The sequence below is a fragment of the Erythrolamprus reginae genome, chromosome 1 (genome assembly GCF_031021105.1).
Source record: "Erythrolamprus reginae isolate rEryReg1 chromosome 1, rEryReg1.hap1, whole genome shotgun sequence".
NCBI classification, from domain to species: domain Eukaryota; kingdom Metazoa; phylum Chordata; class Lepidosauria; order Squamata; family Dipsadidae; genus Erythrolamprus; species Erythrolamprus reginae.
The window spans coordinates 1205432-1231604 of record NC_091950.1 but is presented as its reverse complement, the minus strand read 5'-3'; the positions used below and the strand labels follow the sequence as shown (position 1 = coordinate 1231604).

The 26173-nt window shown below is 39.0% G+C and overlaps 1 protein-coding gene across 1 annotated transcript; it reads left to right on the top strand.

The window, feature by feature from the left end:
* Nucleotides 1–1862: 1862 nt before the first annotated feature.
* LOC139158157 (vomeronasal type-2 receptor 26-like) lies at nt 1863–17654 on the top strand. The gene is made up of 4 exons (XM_070735576.1): nt 1863–2105; nt 2603–2833; nt 14640–14769; nt 16750–17654. The coding sequence occupies exons 1-4, from the start codon at nt 1863–1865 to the stop codon at nt 17652–17654; spliced, it is 1509 nt and encodes a 502-aa protein (XP_070591677.1).
* Nucleotides 17655–26173: the final 8519 nt, after the last annotated feature.

Here is a 26173-nt window from a genome sequence, read left to right as displayed (position 1 = left end):
CAACAATAGAGATCTCCAAATTTCTAGGTTCTATCATATCTCAAGACCTAAAATGGTTACCTAACATAAAAAATGTCATCAAAAAAGCACAACAAAGAATGTTCTTTCAGCACCAACTCAGGAAGCTCAAACTGCCCAAGGAGCTGCTTGTACAGTTCTACAGAGGAATTATTGAGTTTCTCATCTGCACCTCTATAACTGTCTGTTTCAGTTCTCTAACCCAATAAGACAGACACAGACTTCAGACAATAATCAGAACTGCAGAAAAAAACAATTATTGCTAAAATGCTTTCCATTGAGGATCTGTATACTGCACAAGTCAAAAAGAGAACCATGAAAATATTTGCTGACCCTTTGCATCCTGGACATAAATTGTTTTGACTCTTACCCTAAAAATGATGCTAGAGAGTATTGCACACCAAGACAACTAGACACAAGAACAGTTTTCCCCATATGCCATGACTATGCTAAACAAATAATTCGCTCACCACTATGAAACTATTCACAAACTATTTACTATTAATGTTCTCATCATTCCTATCACCCATCTGCTCCCATTTATGACTGTATGACTATAACTAGTTGCTTGTATCGTTACTATTTATATTATTATTGTTTCCCTTATTTCTTATTTATTCCCTATGACAATCATTAAGGGTTGTACCGCAAATTTCTTGACAAATGTATCTTTCCTTTTATGTACGCTGGGAGTATATGCACCAAAGACAAATTCCTCATGTGTACAATCATACTTGGCCAATAAAAACTTATTCTATTCTATTCTCTCTTTTTGCAATAACTTTTATTGATTTTTTTTTTATTTTTGCATCTTAACTTTTTATAGCAGATCAACATCTCTATATATACATTAGTGGTAATGTATTATGTAGTTTATACACTTGTACATTATTTTCCTTTGTTATCTTTTCTTCCACATCCATCTCCAATTGATTTTCTCTCTCTTTTTTGTCCATTTGTACCATTTAGTCCATGTATTGTGATATTCTAAGTGTTTTGGTCCATTTAACTCCATTGTTAATCTATCCATTTCTGCACAATCAGATTTGTTTAATGAATTCCATCTCCAGGGGTATCTGGGAATCTTTCCATCATTGTGCATAGGTGATTCTTGCCGCTGTCCCTATATGTAATGTTAAGAGTTTTTTAAAATAATACTGGGTTTTACAGACCAGTGCATTTAGTTTTTAAATTAATTGGATTGGATTGTTCTTTTTAAAAATGTGTTGTAAACAGCCCCGAATCTTCAGAGGGAGACGTCATATAAATCCAATTAAATAAGTAAATACGTGAATGAGTGAATGAATGAATGAATGAATTAATTAATTAATTAATTAATTAATGGGTGAGTGAGTGAGTGAGCAACTAAGTAAGTAAATAAGTAAGTAAGTAAGTAAGTAAGTAAGTAAGTAAGTAAGTAAGTAAGTAAGTAAGTAAGTAAGAAAGAAAGTAAGTAAATACTTAATATTTTGGGGTATTGTTTCTTGACAATTCCTAGCAAAAAGATTTCCAGTGTGTATTCAGTTGTTTTACCAGTCATTTCCTGCAACCATTTATGTTGTACCCCATGATTCTTGACAAATGTATCTTTTCTTTTATGTACACTAGTATATGTACCAAAGACAAATTCCTTGTGTGTCCAATCACACTTGCCCAATAAAGAATTATTCTATTCTGTCTTGTCCTGTCCTGTCCTGTCCTATCCTATCCCATCCTATTCTATCCTATCCTAGACAAACTTAATTAGGACACACATGCATTGAGGTAATGTTTCACAACATTTGTCTCACTATAGACCCACACCCAACAACTACCATCTATTCATGGCCTTGGTGTTTGCAGTGATGGAGATCAACAAGGATCTGGTTCTCCTCCCCAACATCACACTTGGCTTCAACATGTATGACAATGCCGATTGGAATAAGAGAGTTGTTTTTATCAGCTTCTTTTTGCTCTCCATACGTGACCAAATGGTTCCAGGTTATAAATGTGACCAGCAAGACAATCTCTTCTCTGTCATTGGAGGTGACAACCCCAAATTCTCAATGCCGATGGCCTCCATCTTCAGCATCTTCAAGATCCCACAGGTAAGGTATCCTTTAGATACAGTTATAAACTGTATTCTTTAGATACAGTTATGGAGGAGACAAACTACAGAAGCAAATACAGAAGTCCAAGAGGACACCAAAAGGAATGGGGATATGAATACCATATGACTTTCAGAATTGGTGCTTCAGTTGCATACATTTTATGTTTTAGGTGTCAAGATATTCTATAAAGCCCCTAAGAGATACGCAATGTAATATTTCAAGATGAATTCCTTCCTGATATTATCAATAGAAATGTAGCTGCTCTTTCACTGCCGTTTATTCCCTGTACCAGATTTACGGTTTATTTGCTTGGATTCTGACATGTCACAATTTTAGGGAAAACGTGTTACTTGGTGGCTTTTTCTAAGAAAGGAAAAAAGAATCTTATCTCTCAAAATAACTCGTCTTGAGGTTGATAAAATACACTACGGAGACTTCTAAATTCACAGCAATCTTTACTTTTATATTTTAAAGAAGATTCTCCCTTTTTCCAGCTCAGTATTGGCTTTGAGTACATTCAGGGAGGCCGAAGAGTTTATCCCTACTCTTTTCGGATTAACCCCAAGGAATTTCCTCAATTTGTGGGTTTAGTCCGGATGCTCCTCTATTTCCAGTGGAACTGGATTGGGCTTATTGTCTGTGAAAATGACAATGGGGAACGTTTCCTTTCAACTCTGAGGCCCATGCTCATGGAGAAGGAGATCTGCCCAGCCTTCATTCAAATGGTGAAACATGATTTTTCTTTTAGAGAAGCATTCAAATTCACTTCACATTCGAAAATGTGGGCTAATGTTGAAGTTATTCTTTCTTTTGCAGAACCGGAAACTTTTGAAATGTTTCTTTTTACTCTGAAGTATAGGTCACGTCCAAAAGTTTGGATCCTTACTTCATATTGGAAGCCATATACAAGACATCTTCATGATGGATGGGGAGCTTTAAAGTAGTTGCATGGGTCTCTGCATTTTAGGGACCACAGCAGAGGTATCTCAAAATTCAGCAATTTCCTCCTCTCTTTAGACCCTTTGAACCCTCAAGGAGATATGATCCTCCCATTATGGTGGGAAAAGGTCTTTGATTGTGAGTTCCACAAACCAGGTCACTATTTTATAAAATGGAAAAAATACTGTACAGGAAAAGAGAAGCTACGGAATCTGCCAAGCTACATGTTTCAAACAAAGATGACAGGTGAAAGTTACAATGTTTACAATGCTGTTTATGCTCTGGCACACACATTGCATGCAATCTATGGATCTGGATCACGGCAAACACTGATGAGACTTGGAAAGAGGATCTCAAATGTTCAGTCCTGGCAGGTAATCTCGGTCCCTTTTTATTCAGTCCATAGATCTTAGAGTGGAAACTTCCATTTGTATTATCTGAAATATTCATGAAATATATGGATGCTACTATATCAGTATGATGGATTAATGGACTACAGAGGATGGTAGAGGACAGGAAGGCCTGGAGAAATGTTGTTCATGGGGTTGTGGTGGCTCAAACATTACTTCACAACTACCAACAGCAACAGTGTACTTCACAACAAATTACAACAGTAAATGAAAGAAAATCTGAATTTAGTATAATTGGTGGAAAATAGGTAGTGGGGGGAGAGAAAAATTGTAAACCAGTTTTCTCTAAGATCTACAGAGGAAATACCTTCATATAACATCCTGAAAGGTTGCCTAAGGTTCATGGAGGAATTATTATCATTTTAGAACCAGAGGACAATCTGGGCGAATTGGTGCAATTCGTTTCAAAGAGGCAATTGGAGTTTTCTTTTGCCCTCAGTCTTTCCCAGCATTAGGCTCTTCTGCAGTGAGTCCTTCCTTCTTTTTAGGTGGCCAAAGTATTTCAGTTTCATCTTGAGATCTGGCCTTCTAAAGAGCAGTCAGGGTTGATCTCCTCTAGGACTGACCAGTTTGATTGTCTTGCAGTCCAAGGGACTTGCAGGAGTCTTCTCCAGCACCATAGTTCAAAAGCCTCAATTGTTCAGCACTCAGTCTTTCTTATGGTCCAACTTTCAAAGCCATATATTACAGCTGGGATGCTATGAGACAAATGCCTAATCATAAAGGAGAACTTTGTAGTGTTGGGGAAATAGCTCAGATTTAATCCACTTTCTTTGTAAAAATTCCCTGCTTGGTCTATAGTGTCCATTTTTATTTTCTTCTCTTGCCACGTCACTATTAAACATTCCAGTACAAGCCAGCGGAACATCTTTCTTTCATCAATCTTCTTGTCAAAAAATGATATTCCTTTCTCTTTTCTTCTACTCTTTCTGGAACCTGCTTCAATATTTTTATTTCTTTACCTTTTTAAGCTAGAGTTTGATTCCTTGACCCACTTATAGACACTGGTCAGGTACACAGTACTGGTAGCAAAAAATTGATTCCCCCCCCCCCCTTCTGGCCTCTGGGTAGGTTTTTCCTATCACAGTAAATGAGGTTGAATGTGTATAATTTTAGAAGAACCATGCATATGTGTGTGTGTGTGTGTGTGTGTGTGTGTGTGTGTGTACATACACTTTATATAGTAGATAATCAGAGGTGGGCTAGTGCCCGGATGGAGGGGAATGCAGTGCGGTAGTGAAAATGGAATTCCACTCCAGAACACCCAATTTGCACTGAAAGATGTTGAAACAAAATGCATAAGCCACGCCCACAGTGTAGTAGTAAAAATGTTGGTAACCCATCACTGCTTATAGATATCCTCTCTTGTGACTCTTCTAGTGAACTTCATATGTACTGCCCTCACAATGAAGGGCTACCAAACTTTTTACCTGCTCCCTCAGCAAATTATGTCTACGTACAAAGTTAGTTTGGACTCAGTACATTTCATCAATTTCCCTTACCATCTTCTGTAGGTCCATCTGGAGAATTTCTGTTAAAATCTCTGTCATTTTCAGGCCAAAATTTTCATCCTTCTATGATATTTTGGAATATTAAACTATAAGAAGCACACTCCATTTCCAGATGAGCAATAGCCTCTTCCAAATTTCTGATGGTCATATCATTTCGTTCCTCCATACCTTCCATCTTTTGTCCACTTTTTCTACTTTTTCTTCGATTGTTTTAATTCTCTGCTCACTTTCTTGTAGCATTTATTGTATACTTACAATTTTTGTGCGAATTACTTTCATCTTTTCCTTTACTTCTTCCATTTCTGCCTTTATTTCTTCATGCTGTTGTTTAGTTTTTTCTCTATTGTTGTCTATTGATGTCTGCATTCTAAGCATAGATTCTTGCAACATCATCAGGGTCTCTTGAATTGTTTGAAGACTTGGTCGTGATCCTGATTTCTCTTTTACTAGCATGGCTTCTATAATTCTTTGTTGTATTGGAGAGTCCTGGGTTGGTGATGACAGGGTCGATGCTTACTGTTGTCATCGTGCTCATCATATTGAATGAGCTTCTTATAGTTTTCCAAAGAATCATGCAACTCTTGAACTTTATATCTTCAGAAAATACTTACAAATATCTTTAAATTATATGCAATCTATATTTCAAATGTCTAATGTAACATCTATTACATTTAACAATGCCCGAGTCTTCGGAGAGGGGCGGCATACAAATCTAATAAATAAATTTTAAAAACTTTATAGTTACTTAATAAAATTTACAAGATTATTAAATATTCTATGTAATTAATTTAGAAAAGAAGAATGTCTTATTATATGCAAATATCTACTTAGGAGTAGTTGACTATAGTATATTGCTCTATTAATAATAATCAATAACTATTACATATATTGTATTTTTTTTATTAATACCATTTTCTAATACATTCCTAATCTGCACTTTACAGTATTTCCTACATTTGACTAGTAAAATGTTCATCTAGTTGGATGGCCTGCAGTATACATCAATGCAATGTTGTTCTCCCCCTCCCCCCTTTTATAATGAATTCACAATTGTTTTCATTATTGTTCTGCTCTATTTCTGTAGAGATGTAGTTATTTCTTCTATATAACACACCTCCACTTGCTCAGTTATTAGGTCTGCTTGTTTAAAGCGATTTAAATCCCTCTCAATGGAATATTTCATTCAACGATTTTATTCCATCAAGTTTCTGTTATGGCAACAATCTCATATCTGCCCTCATGTACTTGGAATTCTAACTCACCATTTTTATTCCTCATAGATTATATATTGGTGTATAGGCATTCGAGTCCTTTTTAACTGACACTATGCTTGGTTTCTACATAATCAGTTTTGAGTCCGAGAAGCCATAAAGTGATAGAAGCTATGACCAAAGCCTAATCTGCGGTTTTCAACCAATTACTCCAATGTCTGAAGATCTATTTTGTTTCAGCTTCTTCCTTATTTGAGGAATGTCCAGTTCAATAACAGTGCTGGAGAAGAAGTCTCCTTCTCAGAAAAAGGTCTGGGATCTGCTCGTTATGATCTTCTCAACTGGGTTCACTTCCGCAATCGATCAATTGTCCTTCGGAAAGTTGGGCAAATAAATCCAGGGACTCCTCCAGGCCAGGATGTCACCATTCATTCTGATGCAATTATCTGGCCTAGAAAGGTGAGCTGGAAGATTCACTCTCTTCTGGGTATGCAGAACTTCCCAACTGGAAAACAGAACTATTGAATCAGGAAACATGACAGCATGACATTGGGTGAAAAAAGGGTTTTGCATGGACATTTGAGGCATGATTTGTGTCACAATTAGGAAGAACTTCTTCTAACCCAGTTGACCTTTAGAGTTGGATCCATTGTAGTATCCAACACAGGCCCCAAACCAATGATCGGGGTTCATTGCAATGATTTTTTAAAAATTATTTAATAATATACACTGGAGGAATTTCCTTCAGAAAGCAATAATGTGCACTCATATATAAACATTCCAAGACAGATGGGGTAAATGATACATTCCTAGCTGTGGACAGGCAATAGAAGATGTAATTCATAGATATTAAAAATTGGTAAAGTTCAAATTAATCCCAAATCCCTTTACTGTTACTAACCTCCAAAAATATATATTGTACCAATTTAAAAAATCAGTTACATGGAAACAGATACATTGATATTGTATCAAGTTCCTCAGGCTTGCCTCAATTTCCACAAATGTCCTTTCTTTCTGTTTTGTTTGTTTGTTTGTTTATTTGTTTGTTTGTTTGTTCGTTCATTCATTCAATCATTTATTTATTTATTTATTTATTAGATTTGTATGCCGCCCCTCCCCGAAGACTCAATATAAAACAACAATATAAAAAGACAATGTAAACAAATCTAATATTAAAAACAATATAAAAAACCCCAATTTAAAGAACCACTCATGTTTTACTAGCAAATACCAATTCCTCAAATAATTTATTTTCTTTTTTTTATTTTTTTTAAATAAATTTTATTGATTTTATAAAATGATTACATAAAAACAAACATATAACAGTGCACAGTTCATGTGCCCATCACCTTACAAAACAAGACACCCCCCCTTCACCACCACCACCCATACAAGGGGATTCAAAAGTTTTTAATTATGTTTATCTGTGTTTCCTTGGCTCTATCTTGCATTCGATATTACTAAAAGAGTGATTGCAGTTTATTTTTCACATTTACATCACAGATACTATTCAACATATAATCCTTCACCTTATTCCATCGTAACATCAGCTTCTCCAGTTTGTTTTCATCAAAGTTGTTTAATCTTATTTCCATAATTTCAAAATATATGTGGTCCACCATGTACCAGTACCAATTCTGTATTGTCCATTTTGTAGAGTCTTTCCAACCCAATACCACTACTGCTTGAGCACTTTCTAAGGCTGCAGATTTTATTTCCTTGAATTCTCCTAAATTTCTATTTTGATTTTAATTAAAATCGCTGTTTCTTTTGCAATTATCCAGTTAATATTTAACATTTTATTAATTTCGTTCTGTACTCCATTCCAGAATGTCTGAATTTCTGTGCACTCCCAGAACATATGCATAAAAATTCCCTTTGTTTGGCAACCATGCCAACAATTACCCTTCCCTTTCCCCTGGAAGTGTGCAAGTTTAGCCGGTGTATAGTACCATTTATGTAAAATTTTCCTTCTCATCTCTTCAACTTTTGTATTTTTGATCTTATATATATTTTCTACTATTTCTTTCATCTCACTTTCATCTATTTGTAAATCATTTTGCCAGCATCTTGTCAAACTTTTTATTACTTCCTCTTCCGCCTGCAATAACATTCTATATATATTACCGGCTTGGGCTTTTATCTCATTAATCTTTTCTTTTATTATTTTTTCTAAACAATTTTCTTCTCGTAAAAAAGCTTCTCTATTCTCACTTTTATTTAGATATTTACTTATTGCATTAATCTGCAGCCATTTCTGTTGCCCAAGCCACCATTCCAATTGAGTACTGCTAACTCTTGCATCCTTCTCATATAATTGTTCAATTCTCATTACACCTTTGCTATTTAATACTTTAATAATTCTGCTTAAGTTAACATCATCACCTGTATTCAATACATGTAACGTTGATAGCTTGGAATTCCTAATTCCACATTTTCTTTGCCATTTTGACCATATTTCTAAACATGCTTTCAGAGGGTCGATTAAATTGCTAATTTCTATTCTACTCCAATTTTTAAATAATAGCTCTTTATTATTTATATTGTTTAATTCCTTTTCTAACTTTACCCACTTCTTTTTCCCCCATAACTGTAATTCCATTAATCTTTCTATTTGAAATGCTTCTCTATATAGTACCAAGCATGGGCACCCCCATCCCCCCTCTTTCTCTTGTGCAAACTGCCATTTTTTTCTTATTCTAGGACTTTTGTTTCCTTCAATCCAAAAGTTTAATTTACTATCCCATTCTCTCAGTTTTGCCCCAGGGAGGGTACCTGGTAAAACCTGAAACAAATACATCATTTTTGGTAATATCATCATTTTAAGGGCTCTGATCTTGGCAATTCTTCCCAACCTTTTGCCCCTCCAATTTTTAATCTGCTTCTGAATTTTTTTCCATATTAAATTGTAGTTGGCTGTTGCAGTTTTTATTGGATTCTTAAACAGCCAGATACCTAAATATTTCATTTTTTTACATCCTAGTTTCAAACCTGATATTTTTTGTATCTCAATTTGTTCTTTTGGGCCTGTATTTAAACAAATTATCTCTGATTTTTCTATATTAACCATAAGTCCCGATTGTTCTTTAAATTCCTGGAGCAATATCATTATTCTTTTCATCATTTCAATTGGGGTCTCAGACATCACTATAGCATCATCTGCAAATAAGTTTAATTTCAATTCAAATTTCCCTATTTGATAACCTCTCCATTCCTTATCGTTTCTAATTTTGTTTGCTAAAACCTCAATTGCCAATGCGAATAACATTGGGGATAATGGGCAGCCCTGCTTAGTTCCATTCTGGATGTTAATTGTCTCTGTTCTCTTACCATTTACTCTAATATGGGCTAAATTGTCCTTATAAATTGTTTCTGTAATTCTACAAAATGAATCTCCCATATTTAAATCTTTACATAATTGAAACAAGTAATCATGGTTGACTTTATCAAAGGCTTTGTACACGTCTAGTTTTAAAATACTTAATTTTCTTTTGGTATTGGTAGCATGGTGTATAACATTAACCACATTTCTAATTGGTTCATAAATCTTCCTTCCTTTAACAAATCCATATTGATCTTCTCCAATTACCTTTGGTAAAATATTCTCTACCCTGTTTGCCAATATTTTCATAAATATTTTATAATCCTGATTCAGTAAGCTGATAGGGCGATAAGAACCTGGGTCTGTTAGATCACGATCCGGCTTTGGGATAGTTATGATTTCTGAGATTTTCCACGTCTGTGGAGTTTCAAAAGTCTCAATTATATTGTTAAACAATTTTTCTAAATACGGTAATAATTCATTCATATAAGTCTTATAATATTCAGCAGTAAAACCATCTGGACCTGGAGCTTTAGCAGGTTTCAACCCTTTAATAACTCTAGATATCTCATCATTTGTTATTTTTGCATTTAACATTTGTCTATCTTCTTCCATTAATTTCTCATTAACCTCTATGGTTTGCAATGTAATATATTCTTTTTTATATAAATTCCCATAAAAGTCACTCATTATTTTTTCCATTTCTGCATTACTACATTTTATTACACCTTTCTTATCCTTTAGAGAAGAGATATGGGATTTCTCTTTTCTTTTTTTCAAATAATGTGCCAATTGTTTCATTGATTTGTCCCCCCACCCTCTGATTCTCTGTTTTACAATCATCATCATTTTATTCCATCTTTCTTCATCCAGTGATTGTAATTTCTTTTTCTTAGATAATAGTAATGTATTCCAAGCTCTATTTCTTTTAATTTTTAGAGTTTCTTGAATTAAGTCTATTTCTTTTAATAGGCTTTGTCTTTCAACTTCCCAGGATTTCCTAATAAAAGCTTCAGTACTAATACACTTACCCCTCATGACAGCCTTATGTGTATCCCAAACTATTGATTGTTTAACTTCTCCTGTTGTGTTAATACTAAAGAATTCACTCAGTTCCTTTTGTAATTTGAGTCTATTTTTCTCACTAGCTGAGACCACAGGGTTATATCTCCAAATCCTTTGTTGCCTACCAACGTCTGTCTCAATCACTGCTAACAGTGGGGCGTGGTCTGATAACCAAATGCTTTTAATTTCTACTTTTTTAATTTGTACGTCAGCTGTTTTATTAATATATAATCAATGCAACTAAATTTATTATGTCTTGCTGAGTAAAATGTATCCCTGTTTACTATATTTTCATGTAGGTCCATCATATTAATTTTATTCAAATGTAACTTTTTCTTTTCTCCCCTCCCTGCTGTTAATTTCAGATTGAAATCACCTGCTAAGATCACTGTACCTTCTGCAAAATTATCTAATTTACGCTTTACATTCATTATGAATTGTTTTGCATTTACATTGGGAGCATAAATTACTGCTAAAGTTCCTAACTTATTATTTATTTTTCCCTTGATAAATAGCATTCTACCGTCTTTGTCTCTTTTGATATTAATTAATTGGAATATTATTCTTTGATTAATCAATATGGCGACTCCTCTGGATTTTACCGTCCCTCTCGACTCATAAGCCCTTTGCCACTGATCATTTGTAACCAATTTATCTGTTCTTCCCCTTCCTTTATGAGTTTCTGATAAAAATAAAATATCAGCTTTACTATCCCTAGCCAGATTCATGATTCTATAACATTTTTTCTGTGATGAGAGACCATTTACGTTTAACGATAATAACACTGTTTCACCCATTCACATGATTTTAAATATATTTCCCCCTCCTGCAAAACAGAGCCTGCTGGAAAAATGCTTGTTGATTATCATGAATCCCCACCCTAGTGCCTCTTCCCTCCCACCCACCCTAAGGGGAGGCAACGAAAAAAACATTCGTTATCCAAGAGGCACTCCTGTATTTGTGTTCCACTAGAGCCCTCCCCCATCTCCTCTTTTAAAACAATAAAGAAAGATTCCCCCCTCCTCCCCTCTTTTCCCCTTGTTGGTTAGCATAAAATACACAAAGAAGAAGTTAATTAGTTGAGAACAATAATACCATACTGGCAGATCAGCTCAGTTCAGTTTTTTATTTCTTCTTCTGGCGCGTGATTCTCGGTTCCTCTCTTCTTTCCTTCTCCTGAAGAAATTCCAGTTCCTTTTGCAAAGCTGTGAGTTTTTCCTCTTTGCTTTGTTCTGCTGCACGAGTTGGTTGGAGCATAAACATCCCGTCTCTGTCTGCTACTTCTGGTTTGCCCTTTGATGTAGATGCCTGGGACGCTGCCTTCGAATCAATCCCCAGTTGTTGAAGCAATTTTTCCCCCTCCTCCAGAGATCTCGCCTGAAAAACTTTGGAGTCTTTGAAGACAATTACTGTGGCAGGATAACGCCAGGAGAAACGGATTCCATTTTCGAATAATTGGGAGGTGACATCTCTCATCTGATTTCTCATCCTGAGAGTTTCTGCAGACAAGTCTTTTAGAATGCGAATTGGAGTGGCTTTATAACGTAAGTTTGAAATCTGCTTTAGTTCTCTAAAGATTTCTGTTGCCCGCCTTTCCGAATTAAATCTTACAATAACATCTCTTTGATCTCCTTGATTCCGAGATCCAAATGCCCAGTGTGCTCTTTCAAATTCGCCTAGATCACATTTGATGTTATTTTCACTGAACCATTGGTAAATTGCTTGGATAAGGTGTTTACCTTCCACAAAATCTTTTTTAAATCCTCTCAGGCGGAGGTTAGGTCTTCTCTGTCTGTCCTCCAAGTTAATTATACGTAATTCTTGACGGCTCTTTCCCTTCTCCAATTTCACAATTCTTTGATCTTGTAATTTTGATTGCTCTTTTAAATCAGCAACCCCAGCTCCCACGGCAGAAATTTCTTTTTTCCTATTTTGGAGCAACTGTCCCATATTGGCAAATGCCGTTAATAATGAATCCATTTTACCCTCCAGCTCCGTAGTAGACGCCATGTTTTCTTTGTTCTCACTTTTTTCCCCTACTCACGTTTAAAACTGCAGCTTGCACCTTCTTTTGTCTCTTTTTTATAAAGTTTTCAAAAGCTCCGTTCAATCCGCTTCCTCTCGATCCACTTTCCACCAAGCTAGAGAGGGTTGTCAGGGGTTAACTTTCACTTTTGCTAATTCACATTAGGGAGCTCTCTGTAGATGCGTCTATCTAATTAGTTGACGCATGCGCAAATCCCAAATAAATAATTTCTTTTCTTCATACTGTTCAGTTAGATGCCAAAATCTCGGCTCCACTAAACATTTTTTAATTGAAATATATACATTAAAAACGAAACATATAAACAATTAGGACAAACAATTGTGCATACACACACAAAGAAAAAAAAGAAAAAGAATCGATTCAATTAAGTTGTACATATCCATTAAACACAACGTCTACTTGGTCATTTTTATGGCTATTACAGATGATGATATTTAAAGAAAGAATTCCAGTTATCTAATTTATATGTATACTTGTCTTCTTTTCAACCACCTTAGATCAATCAATATTACAATATCTCATTTAATACAAATCAAATTATTCATAATTTATCTTTAGAATGTTATAAGTTAAATAAATTCATCCTTTTTGTTTTGTATTTAATTCATATCTACATATCAGTTTTGTTCTTTTCTTGTTTCTAAACACTCATAAAAAGGGTTCAAAATTTTATAATACTCTGAGTCTTCTTTATTGTTTATTTTAAATGTTAACATCTCTGCTTCTGCACAGTCCATAATTTTCTTTATTAATATATAATCATCTGGTAATTCTCTTTGTTTCCAATATTGTGCAATTGTGATTCTGGCTGCCGTTAATATGTGCAATGTTAAATAATACTGGGGTTCCCCCCCCCCCATCTTTTGGTCAATGATGCCTAAGAAAAATGCTTCTGTTTTTTTTAATTAATTTCCAGTTTTGTCAATTCCTTTAACAAATTTTGACTTTTATTCCAAAATTTTGATGTGTGAGCATGTCCACCATATATGAAAGTAAGTCCCTCATCTCAGTTCCAATCTCCAGCATTGACAGGTGGATCTGTAGTGTCACTGAATTGAATTATTATTATTATTTTATTGGATTTGTATGCCACCACTCTCCATAGATTCGGGGCGGCTAACAACAATGATAAAAACAGCATGTAACAATCCAATACTAAAACAACTAAAAACCCTTACTATAAAACCAAACATACACACAAGCATACCATGCATAAATTGTAATGGCCTAGGGGAAGGAATATCTCAACTCCCCCATGCCTGGCGGTATAAGTGATTCTTGAGTAGTTTACGAAAGACAGGGAGGTTGGGGGCAGTTCTAATCTCTGGGGGGAGTTGGTTCCAGAGGCCTGGGGCCGCCACAGAGAAGGCTCTTCCCATGGGGCCCACCAAACGACATTGTTTAGTCGATGGGACCCGGAGAAGACCAACTCTCTGGGACCTTATCGGTCGCTGGGATTTGTGCGGTAACAGGTGGTTCCGGAGGTAATCTGGCCCAATGCCATGTAGGGCTTTAAAGGTCTTGACCAACACTTTGAATTGTGACCGGAAACTGATCAGCAGCCAATGCAAGCCATGGAGTGTTGAAGAAATGTGGGCGAAACGTGGAAGCCCCACGATGCCCCCCTCGCCACAGCCGAAAGATGATGTTCCAATGTCAGCTGTGGATCAAGGAGGACGTCCAAATTGTGAACCCTCTCCGAGGGGGTCAGTAGTTCCCCCACGGGTAATAGACGGACAGATGGAATTGTCCTTGGGAGGCAAGACCCACAGCTACTCCGTCTTGTCTGGGTTGAGTTTGAGTTTGTTGACACCCATCCAGGTCTCAACAGCCTCCAGGCACCGGCACATCACTTCCACTGCTTCATTGACTGGAAATGGGGTGGAGATATATAACTGGGAGCTGTTCCAGACTTCTGATCAATCCTGGTGAACCATATCTGAAGATGGGCAGAGAATGTGGAAGTGGATAAATGAAGTTTACCTATTGCTTTGGTCATCTCAGGCATTTCCCTTTCCTCTTTTAGAAGGTGCCATTTGCCAGGTGTGGCATGAAAAGGTGCCAGGCAGGAGAAAGGAAAAGTGTCCCAGAGGGTGAACAAGTTTGCTGCTACCTATGTACCTCTTGTTCAGATGGGAGCATTTCTGATCAGACAGGTAGAGCATATAGACCAGTGATGGCTTGCCTTTCCTGGAATGAGTGCCCAAAGCTTGTGTGTGTCTGAACCCCCAAAATGCAATGTGTGCACAGCCCCTGTGCATGCACCCCACTCCATGTGCATGGGCCCCCACATGCATCACCCACATACACATGTCCCCCATGCACACGTGTGCTCACCTGCATGCAGCCCCAGTATGTGCGCCTACCCCCAGCATGCATCCTGCTCCTTGCAAATATGCCCCCCCATGCATGGCAGAGACCTGACAACCAGCTGGCCAGTGGGGGGTGCACATGCTGGAGCTGAACTAAGGTGAAGTTTTGGGTGCCAACAGAGAGGGCACTGTGTGCCACAGGTTGCATGCGTGCCATAGGTTAACCATAACAGATATAGACCTTTCATAATCAGTGAACCATTCCACAAATCCCAATATTGATATATTTTTATCATAGTTCATAGTATTGATAGGCTTCAAAGTTTCAGGGAACAGGGATTTCCCCTGTAAATCACTCCTTTCCCTTTCCAGAATACTTGGTGCACAATTCTATATCCTTCTCTTTGTAATTAATTTCTTTAAAAACCATTTCAGATGAATAAGAGAAAATTCCCTCCCATGATATTTAATGCACCTTTTTATGTCTTCTTCTCTTGCATTGTGGACAGTCTCAGCACACATGACAAAAAACACAGAGAAGAGCAAGATTTCTGTCTGATAGATATATCAGCCTTGTTCTAATTCCAGTATGAAATGGCTTACAATAGTCATGCAGGCATCCAGTGAATAGTCAGGGTCTTTATTCCACAGAAAACTGTCCAGGCCAGCTAGAGATGAATAGATCCATGTCTCTGACTAAACTAACCTAGGATCATTAACAAAGATGGAGGATTGGCCTTTTTTTTTTTGATCTACCATGAAATGCACAGTTGGTCATTACATCACTTATTTGTTTGTTTGTTTGTTTGTTTGTTTGTTTGTTTGTTTGTTTGTTTGTTTGTTTGTTTGCTTGCTTGCTTGTTCCTTCGTTCCTTCCTTCCGTCATTCATTCATTCATTCATTCATTTATTGCATTTGTATCCCACCCTTCTCTGAAGCCTCGGGGCCACTCATAACATATCAAAAAACAATATACAATATAAATATCTAAGATCCAATTAATATAATTAACTATTCTAAAAACCTTGGGACATTAAAACTCATTCATTAATATTTAAACAAGCATACATCACACTCTTTGGCCAGAAGGTAGAGTCTAGTGACCCCAAGCGTGGTGACATAGATGGGTTTTCAGGTTCTTTTCAGGTTCCTACAGATGGTGAAGAGGGTGGGGGCAGTACAAATCTCTGGGGGGAATCTGATTCCAGAGGGCTGGGCCACCCAGAGAGGAGGCTCTTTCCCTAGGCCCTGTTCTGCCTGACTGGGCTCAGGCAATGCGTAACAGTTCAAAGAAAAGAAATCAAACACAGACGTGTTCTGCTAATCAGCAAACTTATATTAAATAAACAAAAAAGGGTTACTCAAAACAGTTCTTAGTGTCCGGAAACAATGATAGTGCAAGGCTTACTTCAGCTGCATACAAAAACACAGGAAAAAAACAAACAAAAACAACCTGGAATGAGCAAAGACGTTTCAGGAGTCCTTTTGAATCTTTGGAGCAAACAGCAAGTAACAGAGTTTTCACCTCCCACTTGTCTGAAAAAGCTGGGTTGAAAACTCCAATGGCACGGAACAGAAACTTCAGAGCAGGAACCACAAAATAACACAGATAAACAGCCACAGTTTGCCTTGGGCCTTTGCTCCCTTTTATCCGTTTAGCCCTCATTAAGGGAACCACACCCAGCCCTCAGTATAAGAACCACACCCAGCCCAGGTGCTACTATTATGACTTGTAATACTCCTTCAACAGATCCCTTCTTTGCATAGCTCTTCGGCTACGCAGATCAATATATTGAAAATTAACATTAAAACTCTTGATTTCAGATGCAGCTGAATGTGATTCTTGCCCGCAAGACCAGTACCCCAACAAGGATAAGGTCCACTGCATTGCCAAGAAGATCCACTTCCTTGCCTATCAAGAGACCCTGGGATATGCTTTATCCTCTTTAGCTCTTTTCTTTTCCATGATCACATTTGCTGTCCTGGTGATTTTCTGTAAACATCATGACACACCAATTGTCAAAGCCAACAACAGAAATCTCAGCTACATCCTCCTGGTCTCCCTCCTGCTCTGCTTCCTCTGCTCCTTCCTCTTCATTGGTCGACCTGGGAAGATCACCTGTCTCTTCCAACAATCTGCCTTTGCCATTCTCTTTTCCCTTGCAGTTTCCTCTGTCTTGGCAAAAACTGTTATGGTGGTTCTGGCCTTCATGGCTACCAAGCCGGGGAACAGGACAAGAAAACTCTTAGGAAAACCACTGACCATTTCCATTGTCTTAGGCTGTCCCCTAGTCCAAGCAGTTCTTTGTGTCACCTGGCTGGGAACGACTCCCCCATTTCTCAACATGGATTTCTACTCCTTGGTCGGACAGACCATCATAGAATGTAAGGAAGGGTCAATTTTAATGTTTTATGCTATTCTTGCCTACCTTGGTTTCCTAGCTCTTATGAGTTTCACAGTGGCTTTTATGGCCAGGAAATTGCCTGACAGCTTTAATGAAGCCAAGTTCATTACTTTTAGCATGCTGGTCTTCTGCAGTGTTTGGATCACCTTCCTCCCCACCTACCTGAGCACTAAAGGGAAGTCCATGGTGGCTGTGGAGATCTTCTCCATCTTGGCCTCTGGGGCTGGTCTCTTGACTTGCATCTTTTTCCCTAAATGCTTCATTATCCTTCTCAGGCCCAATCTGAATTGTAAAGAGAATATAATGAGGCAGAGGAATTGCTGATTTATGTGGAGATTGGGCACGGTGATTTTGGGATATTTTTATGTTTGATCTGTTTTCCATAATAAATCGTGAAATGCAAGAAAATATTGTCCATTAAATAATTGGAACTATTGTTGCATAATATTGGAAAGTTGGATAACAATGCATTGAAATTGACATGTCGATGCTACAGTAACATCACTGTGCTTCTTGATTTACCTTATGATTTTCCTGTGTTCCTGACTATCTTATCTGCTGTGAATGTAGATTTTAAGTATATTCATTTATACAAAACTACAAACTTCATTTGGACAGCTGCAACCCAATTCCTTGACAAGTACACAGTATAGGAAAACTGATGAAGCATTGTCTCTACTGCACAATCAGATGATTTTCTAAAAAGAAGAAAAAGGTTTTTCAAAGATGTCCTAGTTGAAGACAAGTAAAACTAAAGAAATGTTGTGTGTATCTCAATGAACCTATCACCAAAATGCAAACGTATTACATGGCAAACTGCTCTGAAGTATGGATCAAAGACAATGTTCCACATTGTAAAATTTGGAAGGAGAGAATAAACTTATCCTGTCTTAAAAACAAAAATAAGGTGTATTTATTCATTTCTTAAATTACATAACAGGACTTTCTGTCTCAAGAACTGAAGCCATTGTGGGTTCTAACTTACCTCTCTGCTGGTTCACCCATGGCCATACCTCATGGGTGCTCAGGCACTTTAAGTGTATACACATGCGCAGTGCCAGAAACTCAAAAATAATTCCCCACAAAAAGCCAAAATAAAGATGTTGGCACATGCACAGTGCTGGAAACTTGACTTCTGTGCATATGCACAAGAAAAAAATCAGTAAAATTTTCCAAATCCTCCTCCACCAATTTTTTTTTTTAAAGATAGCAGCGTCCACAGACTGGCACTGACAAAGCCAGCTCCATGATGTCACCAGCGTTTTGTTACTGTCTTGAGGCCAAAGACATCACCATCATCTCAGATGTTATTTGTAGCAATGACATTGTCCCAATATTCCTTATTTTTTTTCCCTATCAGGAAAACATACAGTACATGATATCCCATGTTCTGATTCCAGCCATGCACTGAGAGAAAACTCAAGAGAAATGGAAGAGAAAGGGATAACTGAAAATCCTGCTGTGGAATATCTTGGAATTCTCAACCCCCATACTGGAAGGATCAGCAAGGCTTGAAAGTATGGGCAGTAGGCAAACCACCTTGCTTAGGAGATTACTCCCTCACAGGATCTGTCTCTCCTTGGAGCCATAGGAGGCCTGTAGTATCTGGACATAGAGAGGCCCAAATGGGGGGCACGTCATCACCCCACTCTGAACATAAGAAGAGCCATGCTGATTCAGGCCCAAGCCCATCAAGTCCAGCATTCTGTGTAACACAGTGGCCCACCAATTGTACATGGGGATCTTGAGCAGAAAGAGAAGGCAAAACCCTCCCTTTCCCTTGACCCCTAATAAATGATACTCAAGGGAATCCTACCTGCCTCAACCAACATAGAGGTGGCACTTGGATATCAGTTTCAATAACCACCGATACAATTGGCATTCATGAATATGACTAATTCTGCCTTAAAGTTATCCCAGCTGATAGCTGTCATGACTTCTTCTGGAAGTGAATTGTTGGGGGCCAAGGGAAATTGAGATTTTGCCTTCTCTTTCCGCTCAAGATCCCAGTGTACAATTGGTGGGCCAATGTGTGACACAGAATGCTGGACTTGATGGGCTTGGGCCTGAATCAGCATGGCTCTTCTTATGTTCTTAAATTTTTATACTTGTATGTTGGTCCTTTCCAAAATATTTATTTATTTTGTCCAATACAGAATGAGGGTTTTAGTGGGTATATATCTATATACACATAGTAAAATACATGATGAAGGTTATAGAGGAGATACTCATAGTAAAATATATCTAAGAAATAATAGAAAAGAAGGTATAGTAATAGAACATATCAATGAAAGAATAGAAGAAGAGATATAGGAATAGAAGAAAGGTATAGGAGATATAGGACAGCAATAGGACAGGGTAGGGAAGGCACTCTAGTGCACTTGTACTCGCCTCTTACTGACCTCTTAGGAATCTGGATAGGTCAACAGTAGATAATCTAAGCAAAAAAATTTGGAATCTATCTCTGAGCTCAAGAAACTTTATTTAGAAAAGAAATAATGGTGATACCAAACTAATGTTAATATAGGCAGATAATATATTTTAAACAAACTTAACCAAGCTTATTAGAAGTCAAATAAATAAATAAACCAAAACTCAGGACAAAACAAGAATTGGAATAAAAAGAATGTGTTTCCTCACAATATAAGAAATTATTTAATTTAGGCAGGAAAGTTGTATTTGAGTCTGTAAAAAGAATAATTTGAAACTGCTAATAACGAACATGTTATTGCCAAAGTCTTTAAAATACTGTTGAAACTGAATCTGGAAAACAATTACGTTAAACAATGTATAGTTTATTGGGCAAGGAACTTTGAATATAACAATGGTCAAGAAATGGGAAAATAGACAGATAAATGGTTTAATATTTTTATTGATTATAATTTGATTAGAAAATGTTCATAAAGTGATGTACTGTTGGTATATAACACATGATAAACTATGAAAGATATATACAGTGGTACCTCTATTTAAGAACTTAAATCGTTCCATGACCAGGTTCTTAAGTAGAAAAGTAGAAGCAATTTTTTTTCCATTGGAATCAACGTAATGCATGCAAACCCATTAGGAAAGGAATTTGGGTGGGAGGAGGAGGAGGAAGAAGAGGAGGAGGACATTCGCTGCCCAGAGCGAAGGGAGCGTTTCTTTTCTCTGGGCACTGGCAGAGGGTTATTCCCTCTCAAACTGCCCAGAGAAAGGAAAGTGCTTTGTTTGCTCTGGACAGCAAAAGCTTCCTTAAGAGCCACTGAAAGGTTCCTCTGGCAGCCCAGAAAAGCCCGAGATGGCCAGGATTAAAAGGGGAATGGCAGGAAACTGGCCGGGCCTTCGTGCCGCTTTCAAATTTTGGGAAATTTTTCTGGGCTCAGGTTCTTAAGTAGAAAAGGCAAAAAAAATCTTGAACACCTGGTTCTTATCTAGAAAAGTTCTTAAGTAGAGGTGTTCTTAAGTAGAGGTACCACTGTATAGGTGTTTTAGATTTGGAATACAGTAAAAGAGAAATGCTGGGACCAGATCCATGGAGTTCTGGTTTAATCCATGAAAACCCAACTATCAGATCTGCCATCAAACCACTTCAGTCCTGTTTCTCTTTGCTTCAATGTCAACCTGCCATAAAGTTAGGTAAGGGGGAATGGGAGGATAGGGAAGGGGGTGTGTGACAGGGGGATGGGACATTTCACCTCCGCCAGTTGGGTGCAGCTCTTTATTCTACAGCCTTTCATTTCTGATGATTGGGAGCTGTCTTTTCTCGCTCACTGAAAGGCCCCTAGTTGTTCAGCCCAGGGGGGTTTGAGGGAGAAAGTGGAGGAGGTCTAATGATCCTGCCCCATTCCCAGAGAGAGAGAGGTCTGGCCATGTTCCGGGCATCTAGATGATCCCACGCCTCTTTTAATCCCCTCCTTCATTTATCTTGAGGGTCCCCAAAAGTGGGGTGGGGAGGGGGCATTGGGAGCCAACACACCAGTTGTAGTCTGAACCACTCCTCAAACAGGAGACTCATACAGAATCATAGAGTTGGAAGGGACCTCAGAGGCCATCTCATCTGACTCCCTGCTCAAGCATGAGACAGATTCCGAGTGATAGAGTAGGAGGCGATCTCAGAGGCCATCTAGTATGAACCCCTGTTAAAGCAGGAAACTGAAACAGAATCATAGAGATGGATGGGAACTTGGAGGCCATCTAGTCCAACCCCCTGCTCAAGCAGGAGACTCACAGAAACTCGAGACATAAATCAGAGTTTTTTGTGCCCCATTATATTATCTCGGCAATTCAATTGGGGCCTCAGTAGGATAATGTAGCATTTGGGGAAAAATATGCAAACCAAGAGACCAGCCCCAGAGGCCAAGATGGAGAAGATCTCTACAGCCACCATGAACTTCCCTTTAGTGCTCAGGTAGGTGGGGAGGAAAGTGATCCAAACACTGCAAAAGACCAGCATGCTAAAAGTAATGAACTTGGCTTCGTTAAAGCTATCAGGCAATTTCCTAGCCAGAAAGGCTATAATGAAACTCACAAAGGCCAGAAAACCCAGGTAGGCCAGGACTGTGTAAAACATGGAAACTGAGCCTTCCTGACATTCCAAGATGGTCTCTCCTTCCAAGGAGTGGAAGTCCAAGTTGAGAAATGGGGGACAGGTTATCAGCCAGATGGCACAAAGAACTGCTTGGACCAGGGGACAGGCTAAGATAACGGAATTGGTCAGTGGTTTGCCTAAGAATTTCCTTGCCCTGTTTCCTGGTTTGGTAGCCATGAAGGCCAGAACCACCATGACTGTTTTTGCCAGAATAGAGGAAACCGCAAGAGAAAAGAAAATGGCAAAGGTAGTTTGTCGGAAGAGACAAGTGAGCTTCCTGGGTTGACCAATGAAGAGGAAGGAGCAGAGGAAGCAGAGCAGGAGGGAGACCAGGAGGATATAGGTGAGATCTCGGTTGTTGGCCTTGACTATTGGTGTTTCATGATGTTTACGGAAAACCACCAATACTGCAGATGTGATCAGAGAAAGGAAAAAAGCTAGAGAAGCCAAAGTATATCCGAGGGTCTCTTGATAGCTGAGGAAGTGGATCTTCTTGGCAATGCATTGGTCCTTCTCCTTGTTGGGATACTGGTCTTCTGGGCAGGGATCACACTGGGCTGCATCTGAAATTAAGATTTTTGTGTAAGGATTTCAGCATCATTGGTCCTGATCATTATCCCTTTCCAAGGATTGACATGACTGCTCCCTTTTTGCTCTGCCCAACCCACAAACTAAATACTAGAAATATACAAATTGCAGGAGTCACCAACCCGTAGCTTCAGAGCCACAAGCTGCTCTTTGGGCCACCTGCTGTTGCTCCCTGTCCCATCATTGGCTGGACTCACCTTCTCCTCCCTCACCTGACCTGATAATGTAAGGGCAACAGCGTAAATGGAGATGTGGTCATGGTTGATTCTCTGAAACTGGATGAGTGACTGGATTGCTCACAGTCACTCATGCCCTCATCACCTCGTGGTTCGATTACTGCAACGCTCTCTACATGGGGCTACCTTTGAAAAGTGTTCGGAAACTTCAGATCGTACAGAATGTGGCCGCGAGAGCCATCGTGGGGCTTCCTAGATTCGCCCACGTTTCTGCAACACTTCACGGCCTGTACTGGCTGCCGATCGGTTTCTGGTCACAATTCAAAGTGTTGGTAATGACCTTTAAAGCCCTATATGGTATTGGGCCAGAATACACCCGGAACCGCCTTCTACCATACAAATCCCAGCGGCCGATAAGGTCCCACAGAGTTGGCCTTCTCTGGGTCCTGTCGACCAAACAATATTGTTTGGCGGGCTCCAGGGGAAGAGCCTTCTCTTTGGCAGCCCCGGCCCTCTGGAATCAATTCCCCACAGGGATTAGAACAGCCCCCGCCCTCCTTGTCTTTCGCAAATTACTCAAGACCCACCTTTGTCGCCAGGCATGGGGGAGTTAGGATATTCCTTCCCCTAGGCCATTACAAGTTATGTATGGTATGTTTGTGTGTATGTTTGGTTTTTATAATAAGGGTTTTTAGTTGTTTTATTAAATTGGATTGTTACACGCTGTTTTTTATCATTGTTGTTAGCCGCCCCAAGTCTGCGGAGGGGGGCAGCATACAAATCCAATATATATATATCAATATACCATGGTGATCCGACATAAAAAAACATATAGCCCCTCCCTGGTACAGAGCTGGAAGGGATCAGGTGTGATGGCTCAACTGCTAATTCTCTGCCTTACAAGGCAGAGGCTACCAGATCGAATCCCAGTAAGGAAGGGTGTGGCTAGCTGATGAGGCCAGAACAAGGCCGAAATGGGACCATCCTAGTCTCCCTTAATTTTAAAAATTCCAGCTAAAAACATTTGATACACACACACACACACACACACACACACACACACATATATATATATACAGCAAAAGAATAATCATGGAAGCCATCGAGATAGAAAAACATCCCCAAAATATGAACAAGCGAGATGATACCTCTCGCTTACCAGACATTTGGAAACCAGCCCTCAAACGTATCCCAGCCACAGAAACCAGACTCAGGACACACATTGTAAAGCAATCAAGTAACCTGCAAGTCCCAACTACTCAGGACATCACGCCTAATCTACAACCATTAACTAATCAGCATACCTCAGCTACATCAACGACCCCAATTGTTACCCCTCTGACTCACCAGGAAGTTTCTACACAGCAGGCAATTGCTGAGCCATCAAACCACACCCAGCCACCAGTATTTATAGAAGGAATGCAGCTCAGGTCTCGCAGTGCTCACTTGCGATCAAGGAGAGAAACACCAGCCTGAAGATGATGAGTGGGACCTCATCGAAACGTCGCCAGAAATTTCCAAATCCTACACGGGAAGAAACCCGAATATACCAAGACCATCATACCTGTACCCGTGAAAATCTACGAAAACAAACATATATATATATATATATATATATATATATATATATATATATATATATATATATATATATATATATATATATATATAAAATATATGAGGAACATTGTCATCCCCAGGAAAGGTTTTCCTTTGGGTGACTCTCCTGTCCCTTTTGTGACTCCATGGGTAGCTATGGTGGGGCCAGGAGTCTGCACATCCATGGGGAGACCCTAAAGTGAGTACCAAGTGCAGCAAAGTTGCCTGTGGAGGGCAGGCAGTGGGCTGCTGCCTGCTTAAGGATGTAACTTATCTCCTGCTCTAAGGATCTAGCCATTAGCTTGCCTTGTCACATTATTATTATTTTATTATTATTTATTAGATTTGTATGCCGCCCCGCCCCAAAGACTCGGGGTGGCTCAAAACACAAAACCTTTACAAATCCAATGATTAAAACAATTTAAAATCCTTAATATAAAAAACAACCATACATCTCATACAAACCATACATAAAACGGAAACGGTCCAAGGGAATCAATTTCCCCATGCCTGATGACAGACGTGGGTTTTAAGGAGTTTACAAAAGGCAAGGAGGATGGGGGCAATCCTTATCTCTGGGGGGAGTTGATTCCAGAGGGTTGGGGCTGCCACAGAGAAGGCTCTTCCCCTGGGTCCCTCCAGGCAACATTGTTTCGTCGACAGGACCCAGAGAAGGCCAACTCTGTGGGACCTAACCGGTCGCTGGGGTCGTGCTTTATAGGTCATAACCAATACTTTGAATTGTGACCAGAAACTGATTGGCAACCAATACAGACTGCAGAGGGTTGGTATGCCATGGGCATACCTGGGGAAGTTCCTGGGGCAGCTGCATTCTGCACAATCTGAAGTTTCTGAACACTCTTCAAAGGTAGCCCCATGTAGAGAGCATTACAGTAGTCGAACCTTGAGGAGATGAGGGCATGAATGACTGTGAGCAGTGACTCCCGGTCCAGGTAGGGCCGCAACTGGTGCATCAGGTGAACCTGGGCAAATGCCCCCCTCGCCACAGCTGAAAGATTTTATTTATTTATTTATTTATTTATTTATTTATTTATTTATTTATTTATTTATTTATTTATTTATTTATTTATTTATTTATTTATTTATTTATTTATTTATTTATTTATTTATTTATTTATTTATTTGTATGCTGCCCCTCTCCGCAGACTCGGGGCAGCTCACAACAACAATAATATAATTCATGACAAATAATTTTAAAACATTAAAACAAAAACCCCTTTATTAAAGCAGACATACACACAAACATACCATACATAAATTGTATAGGCCCAGGGAAGATGTCTCAATTCCCTCATGCCTAATGGTAGAGGTGGCTTTTAAGCAGTTTCCAAAAGGCAAGGAGGGTGGGGGCAGTTCTAATCTCCAGGGGGAGCTGGTTCCAGAGAGTCGGGGCCACGACAGAGAAGGCTCTTCCCCTGGGGCCCGCCAAATGACATTGTTTAGTCGACGGGACCTGGAGAATGCCAACTCTGTGGGACCTAATCGGTCGCTGGGATTCGTGCGGCAGAAGGCAGTCCCGGACATTTTTTGGTCCGATGCCATGAAGGGCTTTATAGGTCATAACCAACACTTTGAATTGTGACTGGAAATTGATCGGCAACCAATACAGACTGCGGAGTGTTGGTGTAACATGGGCATACCTTGGGAAGCCAATGATTGCTATCGCAGATGCATTCTGCCCGATCTGAAGTTTCGTAACACTTTTTAAAGGTAGCCTCATGCAGAGACCATTACAGTAGTCGAATCTTGAGGTGATGAGGGCATGAGTGACTGTGAGCAGTGAGTCCCAGTCCAGATATAGCCGCAACTGGTGCACCAGGCGAACCTGGGCAAACGCCCCCCTTGCCACAGCTGAAAGATATTTCTCTAATGTGAGCTGTGGATCAAGG

Excerpts from the sequence above, each read along its gene's own strand:
- LOC139158157 (XM_070735576.1), top strand. The coding sequence starts at position 1,863 with ATGGAGATCAACAAGGATCTGGTTCTCCTCCCCAACATCACACTTGGC. Across the intron at positions 2,106-2,602 it reads GCATCTTCAAGATCCCACAG|CTCAGTATTGGCTTTGAGTA; the intron begins GTAAGGTATCCT and ends CCCTTTTTCCAG. Across the intron at positions 2,834-14,639 it reads GCCCAGCCTTCATTCAAATG|AAGGTGCCATTTGCCAGGTG; the intron begins GTGAAACATGAT and ends TTCCTCTTTTAG.